At 39.4% G+C, this 18,034-nt stretch overlaps 1 protein-coding gene across 1 annotated transcript; it reads right to left on the bottom strand.

The window, feature by feature from the left end:
* Window positions 1-3,445: 3,445 nt before the first annotated feature.
* LOC116488931 lies at window positions 3,446-17,363 on the bottom strand. The gene is made up of 12 exons (XM_032186934.1): window positions 17,299-17,363; window positions 15,986-16,102; window positions 14,134-14,238; window positions 13,330-13,461; window positions 10,831-10,980; window positions 9,878-10,015; window positions 9,164-9,280; window positions 7,951-8,058; window positions 7,486-7,599; window positions 6,980-7,054; window positions 6,168-6,354; window positions 3,446-5,270 (listed from the first exon to the last, which is right to left on the bottom strand). Exons 1-11 carry the CDS (start codon window positions 17,361-17,363, stop codon window positions 6,300-6,302), a joined length of 1,176 nt encoding a protein of 391 aa, XP_032042825.1. The 3' UTR covers window positions 3,446-5,270; window positions 6,168-6,299.
* Window positions 17,364-18,034: the final 671 nt, after the last annotated feature.

The raw sequence follows: 18,034 nt of genomic DNA, 5'->3' as shown, positions 1-18,034 counted from the left end.
GGATTTAAAGGTTAAGGCCTGGAGGCAGCAGGATGGCTCTTTAATCCAGGAGGAGGATAAGGGTATTTAAACGGCCGCTTCAAGCCCAAACTCAAGAGCTACAGTATAAATTTGTATCTTATGAAGAAACATAACCTTAAATAATAATTAAAATCAGTATTGAATAACAGTGCTTATGCCACAAGGTCACTAAACTTCTAAATAAGTGGAGTTTTTTGTGTTACTATGATTTCAAGCACAGGCATCACGAATTCCCATGCACCTGTGAGACCTGCTACAGGCTGACATTTACCAGAAACTGTCTGGAAAACAGCCCCAGGAAAACACAAACACACCTTTAAATAAAGTATCTTTCTTTTATTATTTTTGAAATGTAATAACGGCCAGATTTCTGCGGATTCTGTCAGTGTTCAAAAAGTGGCAAGGTGGAAACAAGAATGGGATGATTATCTAAAGATAACATATAATAGTCATTCTAGACTTCTGGTCATAAATTTACTGCTGTCAAGGAATTACTTCTCAGGAACTGTAAGCTTTTTAAGAACTATTGTCATCTGTGGCCATAGCAGCACTCTCTTGCTGTAGAAGCTGGCACAATTTTGCATTAATTCTAAGAATGCAGTTTCCTGCATCGCAAACCCAGCAATCTTGCACTGACCCAGGTGGCCTCTCCATTAGGGGCATTTGGTTACCACCTGCAGCATGGGATAACTTATTTTCCACTATCCAGGTCTTCATCATGTCTTTTAAATAAATAAGTAAAAAAATATTACCACTGTACAGCAGCTAACTTTGAAGGTAAACACATCTTAGATGTCCTGTTTTCAGATCTTAGTGTTTTACTGAGCATGGAGCCAGCCTGTTGTCACAGAACAGCAGCATCTCGGAGACTTCCTACAACAGATCTCAAAGAGAAAAAGCACAGGACCTGCCTACAAACTTTGAGAAAAAAAAACATGAAACGGCTCTGGGCATAAGAGCAAAAGGAAGAGGTCAGATATAAATGTCTCAGATCAGCACAGGGATCACTGCAGTATTACCTATGTGCTCTTGAAGGCCGATAGGAGGCACCTACCAGCTCTGAGAAGCTCAGCATTGCCCTGAAGTGGTGAACATCCTCTTCATGGTGATTTACAGAGCTCACTGTCTCTTGTCTTCCTGTAACAAGCGAAACTCACACTATTAATTTCCTCCAAAAGGCCCAAACGCTATTTAAGCACTTGGCTAAAACTTTCTTTTGCAAAGCTGGGCCAAACAACGGATGGATGAATAGAGACATTACCACAAACCTCCCAGCAAAATGAACAGCTTCAAATTGAAAATGCTCACTGCCTGCCTGCCCTTGTTGTGCCGCACCAAGCCAGACCAAGAGTCTTCAGCCACTAATTTGCAATAGCTTTTAGACTTTAAACAGTTTGAAATCTCAGCGGGTAGGTGGCTTGCTTTGAGTTTTTGCATTATTTTGCTTAATTTTACAAATGGAAGAAAAGCAAAACCATTGAGAATGCACTGAAATTAGTTTTCACTTATAGAAAATTCATCTGCATTCTCATTATATACATATATACACACACACACCAAAAAATACACACTTATATAAATAACTATACACTTGTAAGTGTTCTTTTTGCTATTTCATGATGCTCTTTGGATAGTATCCACATACTTTGTGCTCCTGGCTGAAATCAGTAGTATTTAGGGAAGATGCAAGGGAGAACTGAGTTTACTTTCTGTCACCTCGTGCTCTTCCCCTTCCCTCCCCCCAAAGTTTGTACACAGGTCCTGCATTTTTCTCCTCTGCAAGACCTATTGCAGGATGCCTCCAAGTTGCCCATCTGTGTGCGGTAACAATCAGGCTGGCTCTCCACTCAGTAAAATTCTAAGACATGAAAGCAGTACAATTTAAGTGATGTACCCATCTTGGAAGTTCCTTCCCCTTTGCCCACGTCTCTTGTTCAGTATTTGTATAATAAATACATGCTCGCACAGGAATGTTTCTGCTGCAGTAGCACTGCTCCTTTCCCACACCATACTACAGATAACAGAATTGTGTTTCTGAACCAAGGACACTCTTGCAGCTCAGCGGAGGTTCAAAGCAGATACAAACCAACCCATTTCTTCCAGCCTTACTCTGAGATCAGTTGACTTGTTTACCTGAACTCATCCAAGCTGCCCGATAGAGAATGGTCCCAGCCTAGAAGATGCACAGTGCTGTTAGCATAGCACTGCATTCAGTTTACCGAACAAAACTATCTGCTGGAACACAGATGAGGGGTTACAGTTGTCTTGCAACTTTTCCATCCTTTCCAGCAAAGAAAATCCTTCAGAAAAGCACTCTCACACTCCAGTGGGAATCTTAAGGGAACAAGGAGATATCTTCATCATTGTGACCTCAAAGGAACAGGTTTTTTTGTTCTTGTTTTTAAAAAAAGACACAGTGGCATTTCAGAACTGCTAGTGAAGGACTGTTTCTACAAGCACAGATAATGTATCATCTGTAAGGTTATTCTCCCAGTGGAAGATACGTGTCACTTCTTGAAAGAAATTTAAACCTGACTAGCGAAGTTCGGAATTTATTTTGGCATAATTACAAACTGAGCACAGAATTACGCAAACTGCATTTAATTAAGAGGTAAAAGTAATGGAAAACTATCAACTGGAAACTGAGCATGGAATACTAAATTTCAGCTTTGCTTACCTGAGTTATAAATCCTTACATCAAATAGTTTCAGATAGATAAACAAGCAAATGGATGGATTGCATTCAAGTTTTAACTGCTCTATTTAGACTGATGGTGTTGCTAATTAAAAGGTGTTGATATGGTTCTATATCCAGTGGCAGCACTGCAGGAGATGACTTTAGTAGACCTCAAACCTTATCTGTTCAGTATCATTCCTTTCATTATGCTATCATAGCTCGTCCAACCATGTGGAACCTGGATTAGGGAACAAGCCTGTCCAAAATGTTACTGCCACAGGCAGATTGGTTGTTCTATTCCTAATTTAAGTACCTTCAACCAAGAAACACACATTAAGAACTGACTCATTACAAGTCCTATGGATTTGTGTCCGTAAGTCAGCTGCAGACCTTATCTATCACAGACAAAAGCTTCAGGGCTCTGACAGCTGAGCTTAAACATTTTGTGATAGCCCATTACCCCCAAGTGACAACTCCACCTGCCCCACAAGGACACCTTTCTCCTGGCAGAATGGGTTCTGGAACCTCAGCTTCCCCCTACCAGCAAGCTACAATGCATTAAATGCAAGCCCATGACAAGATGTCAAAATACAAACTGAGGAGTTGGACTCAATCCCTCCCCTTTCAGCAAGAACTAGACCCCCATCCAAAAAAAAACACCCTAAAGCAAACAAGAAGACTACCAAACCCACATATGCCTTTTATAATGAAGCACCGACAAATTCAACATGGAAAAATGACTAACAGGGATTTTTAAAGTCTTTAATTCTTCTGCATAAAGACAATATGCCAAAAACATAACATTCTCATATGTACAATCATAAAGCACATGGAAGCATGCACACTGGAACAACAATGGTCTATATATTACTTTAAAAGGTGCTGTACAGATTTGTACCCCATATACACACCCCATGCTCAGCAGTACGTGACTGAGCCACGTTGTGCTGGGATACTACCAAACCCCATGCCTAAGCACAGATAGATGAGTCCCAACAGCCACAGGAACTGCACAGGACAAAAGTCACCAACCCATAGGCAGTTTCCCTCCACCCCACAACAGTGAGAGGTTAACTAACGTTTTAAATAGCAGAGGCCCCAGCCTCTTCCTGTGTCTGGGAACAGAGCACACAGCCAGGACATTCTTACCACTGAGCAGTAGCTGTGACCTAACACACTTCTGTTGAAGCAGCAGCACACATTCCCCTACCTAATCAAAGTTTGTTCTTTGTTAGGAACTGCCAAACTCATGATAAATAACCACAGCAGTGAATTTCTGTGCATGTGACAGGCCTTGGTGAAGGCAATCTAATGTTCAGCCCACTGCAATAATGCTGTTTGCAGTCAGGTTTTCCTGGTGCACTGGACACATCAGAATTGTGCCTGAAAATCCCAAACAAGCACAGAAATCCTGCAAAAACTCACCTCGAAAAGACTTCAGCAACAATTGGAAAAATTGGAAATATGGTTTTGGAAGGGACTGGAAGTAGTTCCTGAGGAAGCAGCTTACTTCTGCTTCAGCAGCGTATCTGGCTTCTAGCCCTTGGGTATATTGCAAGCCCCACAACAAGGCTACTAGGCACCATCCCTAGGCCACAGTTTCTGCAGAGGCCTTACAAAGGGCTGCAACAGCAAAGCTGAACTACTGCAAAGAGAATTACCAGCTCTAACAGACACTTGTACCTCATACATGCTACATAAGTCACAAGGTCTGTAAAAAAATTCTTCCAATTTAAATAGTTCTGCTCTGAACTCCACTGGAGCCACAGCCCTCACTTTTGAGGTTTTCAGCACAGTGATACAAAGGTAGAGCAAGGGAGAGTCAAGACCATTGTGGATTTCAGCCAGGACACTCCATGCCCAAGAGCAGCCCCAAACCTGCAAATACTGCTGGCTGTCATCCATTTCCTGTAACAATATCACTGCCCTCATCTACTTTCAGCAGTAGATTGTTTTTTCAGGACATGCTGCAACACACATGAAAGTGCAATCCAGGTATTCAGACCGTGTTGCTGTTCAGACAGTCACTCATCCCCTCATAGAGACACAGTTGATTATAATAATCTACCTTTCCCCTGCTCTCCTCTCACTTAGGCAGATGCTAGCTTAATGCGTTTTATCTCAGAGAACGGAAAACAAGCTGAAAAGGTAATCACCAAAAGTTAAAAGCAGTCTGTCTTTAGCAACTGAAGAAAGGCTGGAATTATCTACATTCTTTTGAAGCAGTTCTCCAGGTTGCATGTACAATTGGTCCAGTAGAACAAACAGGGTTTTAAGTCCTTGGTTTAACAGGAAGTATTCTTCACTCTGAATCAATATTGGACCAATTCAGCAGCAAAACATCAGTTCGCTTTATGCAGCATGGTCTCCAAATAGCAACAGGAAGAGCCATCAACTGAAGTAGACTTTACAGTATGGTGCAAGTCATCTGTCAGTGCAGGTCAAGAAGAAACAGTCTCACAAACTTTAAGGAACATCCATCATCATCTTAGCAAAAGCTTAATGAAATTTGAGGTTTTACACTTGAGGCAGAACTCGCAGAAGACAATCTATCCTTAAAGATCTGGAGAAACCTAAACAAAAGGCAGATAACATTTTATAAATACATTATTATCTATTCATTAACAGCAAAACATTACTCTCCTAAGCTGTGGTATTACAGTACAAAAGGATCAGAGCATTGTACAGGGTGAACTTAAAGCACAGTGTAAAAGACACAGCCATACTTTCCATACTAAAGGAAGTGTTACAGACTGCGTGAACACTTTGAGAATGTAACTTACTGTAAGAAGAATACATACCTGATATAACTAAACTATTTGCCAATAAGAAAATGAAGCAGCTGAGCCTATATTCCCAACCCCTTACATCATCTTCACTTAAGTATTTACTACTTCAAAAAATACATTTATCTCAAATCTAATCAACACATTGCTGACATGTGTCCTACTATTTTTTTTTTTCTCTTTAAAAAGCAACCAGATACATTCAAAATTATAGACATGTAATGGGGCTCAGAACAGCTCCGTTTTTTTTTCCTGAGACCAAAACTCCAAGTAGAAATTTTCAAAAATGGAGCGGAGTGGGGTTCTCTCATAACTCACAAGCTAGTTTTAAAGCAATATTCGCTTTCCACAGATATGTCAGAAAGCTCCTGCCATTTGAGAGCTAGAGCTCATCACTCCTGAAAACTATTGTAAAAGGTATTGTCTATCTCTGAATATTGATCTCTGTATCCCAGGCAACCTAGGTGTTGTCTCAGAGAGAAGCTATTTAATTCACTTTCTGTATTTTATGTGTCACAAAGACAGCTTTTCAATTAGAATGAGTGATTACAAACCCAGTGAGCATAAACAATCATTATAGCCTTGTTTAAAACAAAGACAACTACAAAGCAGATAAATATCAAGTGACTACCCAGAAGACCAGAAAGGCTCCCAACTCTGATTATAAATGCACGCTTTTTTCACCTGCTCATTTCACCTCGTGCTGATTGTACATATGCTGACTGTAAATCCCTTCTTCTTTCAGTGCAGAATTTATGAGGCTTTACCAGTCTTCCAAGTCTCGATCCACTGATCTCGTGCTGTATCATATTCAAGTCATTCTGTCACAGGAGGAAAGTCCTTCTTTGATAGTTCTATATACAAAGACAGACTAAATATTTACAAATACTGAATTAGCACTTTAGAAAAAGTAACACATTATGTCTTAGTCAAGCTCAAAGAATTTAACTTAAAATCATTTGAGCCAACAGCAAAAAGATGTTAGTAGCACTCTAAAAAAAAAGTTGTTCTACCTGCCTTTTCCTCATATTCCTAGGGGAATGCAAAATCTAAGTAGTGTAAAACTAGTTATGCGGCACATTTTTAATGAGGCAATATTTTAATGATTTTATTATGCAATATATTTCATGATAATGACTGTTAAAGACACCTGTATCCTACTCCATACTTCAGTCTTCATTAAGTGTAGATCAAATTACACAAAATACTATATTCATAAAACTCTGACTCAAGATACAAACCATCGTATTAACGCAACAAAAGAATCTACAGTTCAGAAGAGAACTTTCATTGAAACCTATTGCTGCAAATGCAGAGCTGATTTCATCACAAAATACTAAAGGCAGAAAATCTGCTATTAAAATAGTTTTCAAAAAAAATGGCAATTAGGTGATAAGACATGTTTTCTAACCAAACAAATATTTCAACTAACTCTGAAGTATTAGAACTTTTAAGGTACTGCACTAAATACAGGAGGATGAGAGGTTAACACTTACCATAAAGGAATAAAAAGAGAAACTGATCTGTTTGAAACGAACAGTTGGATTCTGTTCAATGCTGCATATGGGCTACTGAAACAGAATAGATAAAACAAATAGTCACCATGAACTCACCTTGGTATTTAAATTCTTTTTGTCATTATTCTCTCTCCAGTGCTTCCCCATCCCTTTTCAGAGTATTCTGGCTGATGTCCTTCCAGTAAACTGCTACAAAGCTTAAGCCTACAAATAGAAATCCACATATTTTCCTTCTGTACCCCTTTTTCAATTCAAAATTGCTTTATTACAGTAACCTTTTTCTACTAAGAACAGCGACAACCTCCTGCTTAATCTAATTGACTATCACAAGAGAACAGTAAGGATAGAATTTTACCACCAACACATCCTTAAAACCAATAATAAAAAAATAATCATGAAAGCTTGGATTGGAATATAGTAATAATGCAAGCTTGGTTCTTAACTTAGTATGTGGAAAAAAACAATTGATAAGCTGCATTTTATACCTCTCCAGCCTGCAGTCTGAATCTCTGAAAGTTTTGCTGTCAGGCAGAAAGATGCTTGTGTTTTTCTGTTTCTGGGCGTTCCATCCCGAAGAACAACTCGCTGGAATCAGGTCACTGCATAAAAACAAAGAACTGTCATTGTTACAAGCTGTAGAGCAGCTTCACCTCTGAGGAGAAGAAAGTTTTCAGCTCCTAGGCTTAGCAGGCCAGTAACAACAACAGGGACCAATTCTACAAATTGCCATTGCTTTCCGTAAGACAACAGGGGAAAGATTGTCAGCATCTTACAGCATTTCCTAATGGTGGAAGCAGCAGAAAGCAGTAGGTGGGGAGTTAGACTAGAGAAAAAAATACTGAGAAAAAAAGCAGTATTATACAGGGATGGAAAAGCGAGATTAAAAAAAAAAAGCCATGAACACCTTCACAGCATAGACAATTAAAAGAGATCATCATTATAGTATTTACCTTGTTATTTCTATACCATGTTGTACTGTCATTACTTCATCATTGTCACCTAAGGTCTCCCACTCTGAACAATTCGAAAAAGCCCTCTGATGTCCTGATTCAGTAAAACTGAAAATAAAATGAAAAGGTCTGAAATCATGGAGCTTTGTATCATAGTTCCTCCTAACTCTTCAGAGGATAAGGGGGCTAAGTTGAGAAAAAACACAACCGTATAAGCATTTTTACTAATGTTTGTGAAAAAAGAACTACTCACCTCCCTCTCCCCACCCCCCAACTTAAAACATTGGATCATGGCTGCCTTTTTTGTGGTTCCGACACAACTTTGTATAGAGTTAAACCTCATTCTACTTTATTAACTTATTTTCCTGGAAGATTTTTACACCAAAACTAGGAAAGGGAAGGAAGAAATAAGATCAAAATCAATCACTAGAGCAGAAGTGTAATTCCTGAGCAACTTAAAACAAAAAAAGGTACTAGCCTGAAAAACTCTACCTTTCTGTTACATATTTTTGAACATTAACCTGACTCTGGTTACCCAGCCTGGGACTAGGACAATTCTGTTGTGCCAGTAAGTACTTTTTCCTCATACTACCTTTCATAAGCAAGGAAAAGCTTTATCAAAATACAGAAGGGATATGAAGAAAGAACTTTTCATAAATACAATTTCCCTGTAATATCTGTAGTAAATTTAACAGGGCAGTAATTTACCAGGCAGCAAGCTTCAATATTTGCTGACTTATGAATGCACATTTTTTTGTGCATTCCATTCCTCTACTATAACATTCATTAACTTCTATATAGCCAAACTTCTGCATGCCAGAAGGTAGAATGCAGTGCACATAACACGTACAGAAAATAACTACTGCAGAGCCACAGTAATTTCAGAATTACAACCACTGAAGCAGAAACTACATTCTATGTGGAATCAAGAGCAAGACATTAATGTTGTCTGAACATATACATAAAAAACCACCTGCCTCAAAATAACTTATGCTGTATGTCCTGATGTTTTCTTCAACTTTGCAACAGAACACAGTGTAAATATATCCAATCATACAGCATAATTATTCTGGAATGAATTCCTGTCTTCATTAAATTGCACTACGTTTACATAAAATTAGAGCTATTAGCAAATGGAAGAATAAATTCCAGTTATATTCCAAAAGTCTGTTTGTAATATGAATGGATCACCACATGGAGAATCATTTCATACCTTTCCAGTGCATGGTACATATGCATATAATGGCTTTTGCCCTTTGAAACCACAGAAGGGTCAGGATTGTTTCGTTTTCTGCGTTTCCATACTGGAGAACAATCAGGAGAGCAGGAACTACAAAAATAGGATGAAAAAATAAGATGTAAAAATTCACATGTTTAAATGCTTATCAGTTTTGCAAAGTAACAGCATGTGATGGTTCGCAAGATTTTTTTTCCCTTTGTGGTATGATCCTTCAGTGATAACAAAGGAATACCGAAGAAAATGGCTCAGATTTGGTAATCATTCCATTGTATTCTGAAAACTGAACCCAGTCAGAATTGCCCAAGAAAATCCAGTGAGCTTGGAAGTGGAACATTTTCAGCACGCATAACCCCCGATTGAAGTACTTCAGTAGAGAGATGAGTGCATGAGGTGCTTTGGTTTTACACTCCCTGCTGTTCTGCTGACAAGCACAGTGCTGTTAAAACACAGAAGCAGAAAGAATGCTGCTCTCTTCTGCTGTTCATCAAGCAATTCTGTAATTCTGGTAGTTTTTCCCCCATTCAATGCTCTGTACCATAGATGGCCTGCATTCAGCAGTGTAAATGTGAAGCTTAGTCCCAGCATCAATCGCCCTCTCACTAAACATTTCATACAAAAAAAAACCTGACAGCAGCAACGTGTATTTATTTATCTCAGTAAGTTGATCAAAGAAGTTTTATTTCATACCCCTCTGGTGCATAGTCTGTCTGGCTGTGTTGGTTTCCACACTCATTTCTCTTCAGTTTTTCATCAAACATGGGGAAAACAGAATCATCATGATCTCTGCAGAACCATTCCTGAGAACTGCCTGAAGGTTCCGTATTACTAAAAACACAACAAAAATCTGGATTTTAAATACTACCCAGCTAGCTTACTGCTTCAAAAAGACACAATACTTGCAGTGGTTCATGGCTCACCTCATACAACACCCAAATGGTGCAAACAACTGCAGCTTCCACTGCACGTCAATCAGATCACAGCTAAAAACTATTTACACACCTCAGTGATAGTGCTTACAGAAGTACATTCACTCTTCTACTCCCACTTTACTGGTCCAAAACTTGTAAAATGTTAAGTGGTGCAAGTGAATGAAGCTAGCCTTGTTACAGAAATTCAAAGGTATGAAAAAAAATAAAAAAAATTCCATCTTGAACACAGCTGCCATTCTCCTGCAAAGAACACAGAATTCTCTCTAATCTTCACAGAATTCTTGAATTCTCTCGTGTATCATTATCGCAGGACAGTGGTTCTGCTGACAACAGAAGAAGGAACGATGGAAAGCTTGTCAAGGTCAAGGAACAGTAATGACCAGATTTCTACTTATTCTTATCCCTTTCTAAGATAATTTTATCTTGTGCTGACTGGTGTGAATGCACAGGGGAATACTGTGTTCTACCACAGAGAGACCAAATGCGTTCTTCCTTCAAGTGGAAGGAGATTCATCAGAGATGAATTTAGACTAAAAATGGACTTGAAGATTAACAGAATTCAAAAATTAAAACAAAGGTTTCAATTAGGCCCCCATTCCTGAGTCTGAAACTCATTTCCTCTTCAGTTCCTACTTAGGAACACTCTGAAGGAAACACAGAGTCTTCCTGTGAAGCAAGAGGTGTGCTGCTGACCGATTCTCCAATACATACACTGGCTGCAGATCCCAGGTCTCTTCAGCAGGAGGATCCCATGCGTGCAGTGCTATCTTCCACAGCCTGATCTGCTGGTCCCAGGATCTACGGCTGTACTTCTTAAATTTGTTGGGCGTTCGAGGATGCACTCCCGGTATTCGTTGATTCCTGTAAATACACAGTAATGTTTGTACTTCAAGATATTATTTTTGTTCTTAAAAAAAATCCTGTCCATCAGATAAAGCAAGCAGCAGTGGTCTAATAGTTCTCCTATTTCTAAACACTTACACTAAGATATGTAAATTCTAAAGCATTGTTGACAACAGACTGCACAAGCAACAACAAAATACTGATTCAGACCATAGCTTCATTCAGTCCAGCAAGACACCAAAGCAGGTGCCTACTGGCTGCAGACAAACAGGAAACCAAAGAAACACACGTCAGTAGTATCCTAGCCTCTGGATACTTCTATCTCAAACTTCATGAATCTTGTCCAGTTTCTTTGTACTCACTGTTGTACTGGGCATAGCTGGGATGGAGTTAGCTTTCTTCATAAGTACCCCTGCTTTGCTGTGTTTTGGATTTACAGCTAAACAGTGGTGATAAGAAACTAATATTTTGCCTACTAATTTCTCTCTTTTTCCCTAATCTGCCCAGCTCCCTCCTGCAGCCAGTAAGCTGGGAGCAGGCAAGAAGAGGGGAAAACAGCTGTCACAGCTGACTCAAATTGCCCAAAGCAGTATTCCATATTATATAACATCAAGCTCAGCAACAAGAACTGGGGCAGAGGAAGAAGACATATCTTCCAAAGTGGCTGCTTCTCAGAGATCAGCAGACTATCAGTATTCTTGTGTAAGTGATTGCCTTTGCATACACCAAGTTTCCCCCTCCTCCTTTCCATCACCTATTAATTTTCCCTGATCTCAATCCATGAGCTTTCTCAATTTTGCTCTCCCTATTCCCCCTCCAAGCCACTGGGAAAGGGGCAGTGAGCAAAGAGCTGTGTGGGTACGTGGCTGCCAGGGGTCAACTCACAATTGTCTTCACTGAAGACTTCTTCCACGCATTATTACAAGGTGGATTGCTCTGCTTCTAAATAGCATTTTTCCTTTGGGAGCATGGAGAGCCGTGTACCCACATGCTCCAGCTAATACACAAATGGTGTGCCTTTCCTGAATCATCACTGTGTAGATGCTGTAACAATGCTGCCTGGGATCAACCAGTGACCAGAGGCAGTATTTCTCAGATGGTGCAACCAACTCAGACCCTAACCACCACTAAGTTCACTCAAACCCTGGCTCCAGTACAAAATACTGTTCACAGGAACAAAAAATCATGCTTTAAATCACACAAAGCACCTTTACCTCAAGTAGTTCTCCCTACCACCTTCACAGATCAATATAATCATCCACTGCAGTTTTGTTATCATTTTAAAATAAATAGATCTCTGCTTAAGAACAGTATTATTAACTGCCTTGTTAAAATGCCACCCAGAAAACTTTTTAAATAGTTTATCCATTATTTTTTTTCCCTCCTCAATGTTCTCACCTCTTCCTATTTTCCACCTACAATTTAACTGATCACAGCACAGCTACGCAGCAGCCAGGCACCATTGTAAGACTGGCTGCAGTCCTATCACTGATGACACAGAGACAAGCAAAATCACAATTCAAAAGGCAGTCTGCAACTCTGAAGAAAGAACTTTATTGAAGATGCGTTCATTATATTGTGGAATATCTGTGGTCATTTATGACATCTGTTGTTGATATTTAATCAAGTTTTTAATATTTTGTTCAACAGGAAGCTTGCTGCACTCACTGCGCTGGCTGGCAATTTTCACCACAGACTCTTAAAGGCAGAATCCAGAGAACACAATTCTAAGTATCAAGTCACATTAAAACCAGAAACTCTATGTAACTACCTCCAAAACTAAAAACCAAGAACACAGATGCACATCCACATGTTACTACAGACTAGTTTCTGAGTCCTGATAGGTCTGCAGTAAGCAGAGGGAACTAACTAAGAAGTCTTCAACTTCCACAATTCATATAAAAAAGCCTGAAGTGGAATAACAAAGATGAAAAGAAATCCAAGTTCTGATTTCAGTTACGTACTGACAAATCATTAACGATTGGTTGCTCTTAACAATACTTAAATGCAAGGCTTCATTCATTCCTCAAAGATAGCATTTCCTGGTATCAATTAACTTCATAATGGCCTACCAACAGTCACCAGAAAGGTCTCATTAAAAATCTGATTAATACAGATATTTTTTTCAAGCATGATCGCCACTATACCAACAGCAATACACAAATGCAATATTTAGCTTTAAAACTTCACTAACTAAATTTGCTCCTATACAAAAAAAAAATATGACTTCTCTATAAAGAAAATAATTGATTCAAGTTTTCTTCACTTATCATTCCTATTACTTCAAGCGAACTGAAGCTGTGTGCTGACCTACCCATGTCACAAAAAAAAAAAGTATTTGGAAACGCGCAACACAGTACAACTTACTTTGGAACTTCTTTAATGTATCTGTCATATGCAAGTGTGTTCTTTCCAAAATTGATCTGTTTTTGTCTTCTCCTCAGAACCACTTCATCTGTTTCCCTTTCAGACGGATTAGCTGAATCATTTGAAACAGAACTTAAAAATAAAAGTTAGAATGAGACTGTTGTAGAGCTATTAAGGTGCTTTTCAAGTCACATAAACATACAGTCTGCAACTGCAATGACAGACAGTGGACAGAACTCTTACTTTGCTAGTTTACACAGAGCTGAAAGTTGGACTAACCAAACCAGCCACTAGAACAAGCAGACTGGGGTTTTCGAGGTTAATGCAATTGCTCAGGTTTGTAATAAGCAGACATACTTGAGGCTACTTAGTGCCAGAGCTGCCTTACAACAAGGAAATCAAGTTGTGCATGATTACTGCATACATGAGTAACAACCTCCTAGTATACATTAAAAATCAGCTCAGTAAAACAAAGATGGATAATATAAAGGCTTGAGTGACCTCATGGCCATTTCTCTAAGCCTAGAAAATTGGTTTTTGTTTTCCCACCTCACTATCTCTATTTTCTTGGACAGACAATTGTAATATGAAATCTAACCTAAGAAGGAAGAGAACTTGCAATGATCACACAAACAGCTTTTGAGTTCTCCAGGCTACTCTCTACTTCAGGTTTCCTTCAGGCTTAATATGAAAAAGCCTGTCCATATTTCAAGTCTTTGTTTATGCATGTGAAATAGGTGAAAATCATCAGATGGTTATTGCTAAAACCACACAACAGTAATTTAGTAATTATTCAATACTTACTTTGTCATTTTCCTAGCAGATGTTCTCATTGTTTTGCCTTCTTCAATTCCACCTTCCCAGTCAGGGCAATTATAAAGAGGCTGAGAATCGTCTGCTGTCATAGTCCTGGAAAATCAGAACTGTGTATGAACATTTGTTGCTCATAAATATTTAAGTGACAGAACCTTCAGTGGTGGACAAATGCAGCTTCCTCCCCAACTGTGACACCATGAGAGTGTTCCTACTCCATTTTAGTTCAAAGTCAAACAAATTAAAACATTTCAACTTAAGTCATCTTCTGTGGCAATGTAGTATAATTGGGTTAACTTTGCAGGAAAAGAAAACAGTCAAAGTTTTACATTAAAACATAGACCTTAATCTCTTAAAACATTCCCAGCTTAGCTACTGCCAGCTCTTTCTACAGCTCCATCAAAGAGCATAATAAACAAAATTATGTAAGGTCAAAAATCTTTCACTGGCAAAGGACTTCATAAAGGACAGGAGAAATGGAGTAGATTAGAAAAATGTCTATCACCCAAGCAGAACTAATATCCTGACAGACACTTGTATTTCATACTTTCCTGGCACACCATTTCAAGAATGTAAGCTCTGCCACATAATGGCAAGAAGGGAGCCAGGAAGCTGCTTAATAACTAGTGGATTATTGATATTTTCTGAGTGAAGTGACACACACCTGTTACAGTTAAAAAAAAAACAACAACACAGTAAATAAAAACTGGAAAATGAAGCAATATCCTAGTGGGGTCAGAAGTTTTCCTTCAGACTGAAGTCTGTCCACTTCTTTAAGCACTAATGCCTCAACTTTTAACATAAAGTAAAATAAAGTAGATTTAGTTTACAGTCTAACCTCTCTGAACTGTTTTGCATCAACAGTTGAAGTGACCATCGATGCTGTTAAAATAATTTTAACACTACATGGCATGAAGATCCAGCACAAAGGAATTTATCTACTCAACCAAAAAGAAACAATATGTTGCTAACACATCTGTTTTGATTCACAATCGTAATGTGCCATTGTTTTTTTTAACGACAGCGTTAAGAGACACAGGAAACACTCCTGAAGGTAAGATTATTTTTCCTAACCTCTTCAAAAGAGTTGTTTATTAACTGAAACAATATCAAACACACCATTGGAAATTATAAGAGCCACTTTCATATAATGCAGTACTCAGATGTACAAAGCACTCAGAAGTTTTCATGTATCTTCACTAAAATATTTAACCTCTCCTAATTTACGTTCTATGCAATATTCTGCAGGTATCCAAGCATTCACCACTTCTCATACTTCCTGTCAGACATTAAAATACCAACTTCAATCAGTTCTTCTGCCTGAGGTCTTTAGTCCAGAATACCCAAGAAGCAAACCAAAATACTCATGGAACTACCCACCTGTAATATTTGATTTCATCAAATTATTATCAACACTAGACTGCAAAGAAAATTGTTGTTTACTAAAAATTGCAGTAAAGCTGAATGCACTGTCAAGAGAAGAGACTTCATCATTGTTTGCCCCACTCACATAAAGATGTACAAACAAGCAAAGCATAAAAAAACCCAGCATATAGCTTCCACGGGAGTTTTATACTAACACTGAAAACATCAATAATAAAGAGCTTAAGCTACTGCTTCAGTATATACAATTTCTTTCTTTCATAAGCATTACTTGCTGATGTTATGGCACGTATTTCAATTAGCCAAACTTAATGGTCTACTGTTGCAGATATAGTTTGCTAACTGTGTGCTATGGCATTATAAGAAAACATTGAATTTGATCACATCCCAAGCTTTGTCAAATTGCTTAAGGCAAGTGTGCCAAGAGAGTATTTAAACAAGCTTGACATGCACTGCTTACCTCTCCAACCACTGGTCTATATGGCTACATTGATACTGATCAATTCCCAAAGAATCCGAATCATTCCAGCTTCCACATTTCTGTTCTTGTTGCCAGCAGTCTGGATCTTGCATGTAACTAGAAAATAAGAATTTTCATTCCATCACAGGGAGTCACTAAACGCTGACTATGTGGAACAGAGTATTGTCAATTATAGTTACAAAATGTTGATTACTTTGGCAGAGATATGCAATTTGTGCCAAGTTATTCATTCAGCAATGCTATCTTGGAGAGTGTGGTCGATAATGCAATTACTGAGAAAAGGGTCTTTTACTACTGCAGTTATGACACCTGAATTTTAAAATAGTCTGCTCATTTTTAGAAAAGCAGAAGTACCCTTTCTCTATTTGGGATAAAAAAGGGGGAAAACATAACTGAAGACCTTCAATAGTGTTTATAGAACTGCTGACATGTGCCAACATTCACAGTTTGCAATACATTAGTTTACATTTATATACTAGTCTATTCATCATTTAATGCTCAGAAGAACCAAACGTACAGAATTATGACTTTTAACACAGGAAAACGGCACGTTTAAAGAGACTTAGGCCAACCGTTGACATGGAAACACTTTTACACAGGAAATAGTTTACCAGACACTGCCTTGGGGTCCTCACAAGCACGGAGGCACTTATAACCGGCTGAAAGGACAGCTGAAAGATTAAGTTACCTAATTTTTCCTTGCCTTCCTCCTCAGTTCTGGCGGCTTTGACATCTTAAATGATAGGTTACTAAATAAAACTGCTCCGCAGCCCTGGCTTCTAGGGTAAGAACCAGCAGCTCTGCCAGCACCTCCCTGAGGGAAGGAGCCCGTGCTGCCGGCTCCACACTGCAGGCACACAGACCCAGCCCCCGTAAGGTAACTGCACTTTTTTAAGTCAAAAAGTGAAAGTGAGGGCTTTGTTATTGTAAACCTGGCTTAACAGCCTAGCTTTTGTTCCTCCACCCAGACTCGCTTTCGGCACGTTCCGTGACACATTTCCATTTCGACTCACTTTCGACACATTCCTTTTCGCAAAGACAGTTAAAAGACAAAACGCCTCCCTAATCACCCGCGACAATTACCCAATTAAAACACCTGAAACAAGCAGCACACAAACCCCAACCAAACCCCCGCGCCCCTCACCACTGACCCGAAAACACACCACCAAGGCAAAGCAGCACCTTTTCTCCTCACGACCACGAACCAAGGCCACCCCACAACCCTATCTCCCCCCAGAAACCGCCCTGAAGGAGCCAGACCCTCACCCCCAGCCCTCCGGGGGGGCTCCCACCTGTGCAGCCCGCCGGGCCCCCCGCCGCCATCGCAGCGCGGCAGCCCCCGCCGCCCGCCCGACATGGCTGAGGCGAGCCCCACCGCCGCTGCCGAACATGGCTGCCGGCCGGGCGCACGGCGCAGGCGCGGTCATGGCTGCCTGAGGGGAGCCGCAGAGCGAGGTTCTCTCTCTCAGCTTATTTTATGCAGCCCTCCTCATTCATACTATACGAGGGAGATGTATAAAAGAAGGAGTTGTCAAGTGTTCCTTCAGGAGAATGTTAGCCCTTCTTCTGCTGTCATATTCTGAGCTGAAACCACAGCAATAAGTTGGTCTGCTTTCCACCCACCCCCCAGTTTTAACCGTGAAACACAACTTAAAAATGAAAACCAGAAGTCTTTCTTGCATAAAATCAACTGTATTTTTATTAATCTCTTCACAAAGTTTTAAAATGAACTACATGTATTCATTAAGCCTTTAACATAAAGGCTATCCAATAACTCTGTTTTAAAATAGATAAACTGTTTGGATCAAAAAGCAACACAAATAACAAACCTTGTGGTATATCTTTGGAAGAAAATGTCTCGTTGTGCATGTCAGAGCTTGAATGTTCATATCTCACCTCCTCAAATATCTCAAAATTTCTTAAGAAATGTCACTCATTAATTACTTGTGTAAGTTGAGGCTGACTGGAATGCTACATAGCTGCAGTGTACAACGCTTCAGCACAACAAAAATACTCAGTTGGAAGTGA

Source organism: Aythya fuligula, chromosome 4, assembly GCF_009819795.1.
Source record: "Aythya fuligula isolate bAytFul2 chromosome 4, bAytFul2.pri, whole genome shotgun sequence".
Taxonomy (NCBI): Eukaryota; Metazoa; Chordata; class Aves; order Anseriformes; family Anatidae; genus Aythya; species Aythya fuligula.
The sequence above is the reverse complement of the archived record's forward strand: the minus strand, read 5'-3'. Positions and strand labels throughout refer to the sequence as shown.

Bases quoted from the DNA above. Each gene is read 5' to 3' on its own strand.
- LOC116488931 (XM_032186934.1), bottom strand. From the start codon at position 17,363: ATGTCGGGCGGGCGGCGGGGGCTGCCGCGCTGCGATGGCGGCGGGGGG. The intron at 14,239-15,985 runs GTAAGCAGTGCA...CTGATTTTCCAG, and splicing joins ATAGACCAGTGGTTGGAGAG to GACTATGACAGCAGACGATT. The intron at 13,462-14,133 runs GTAAGTATTGAA...TTTATTTTTAAG, and splicing joins TCTGCTAGGAAAATGACAAA to TTCTGTTTCAAATGATTCAG.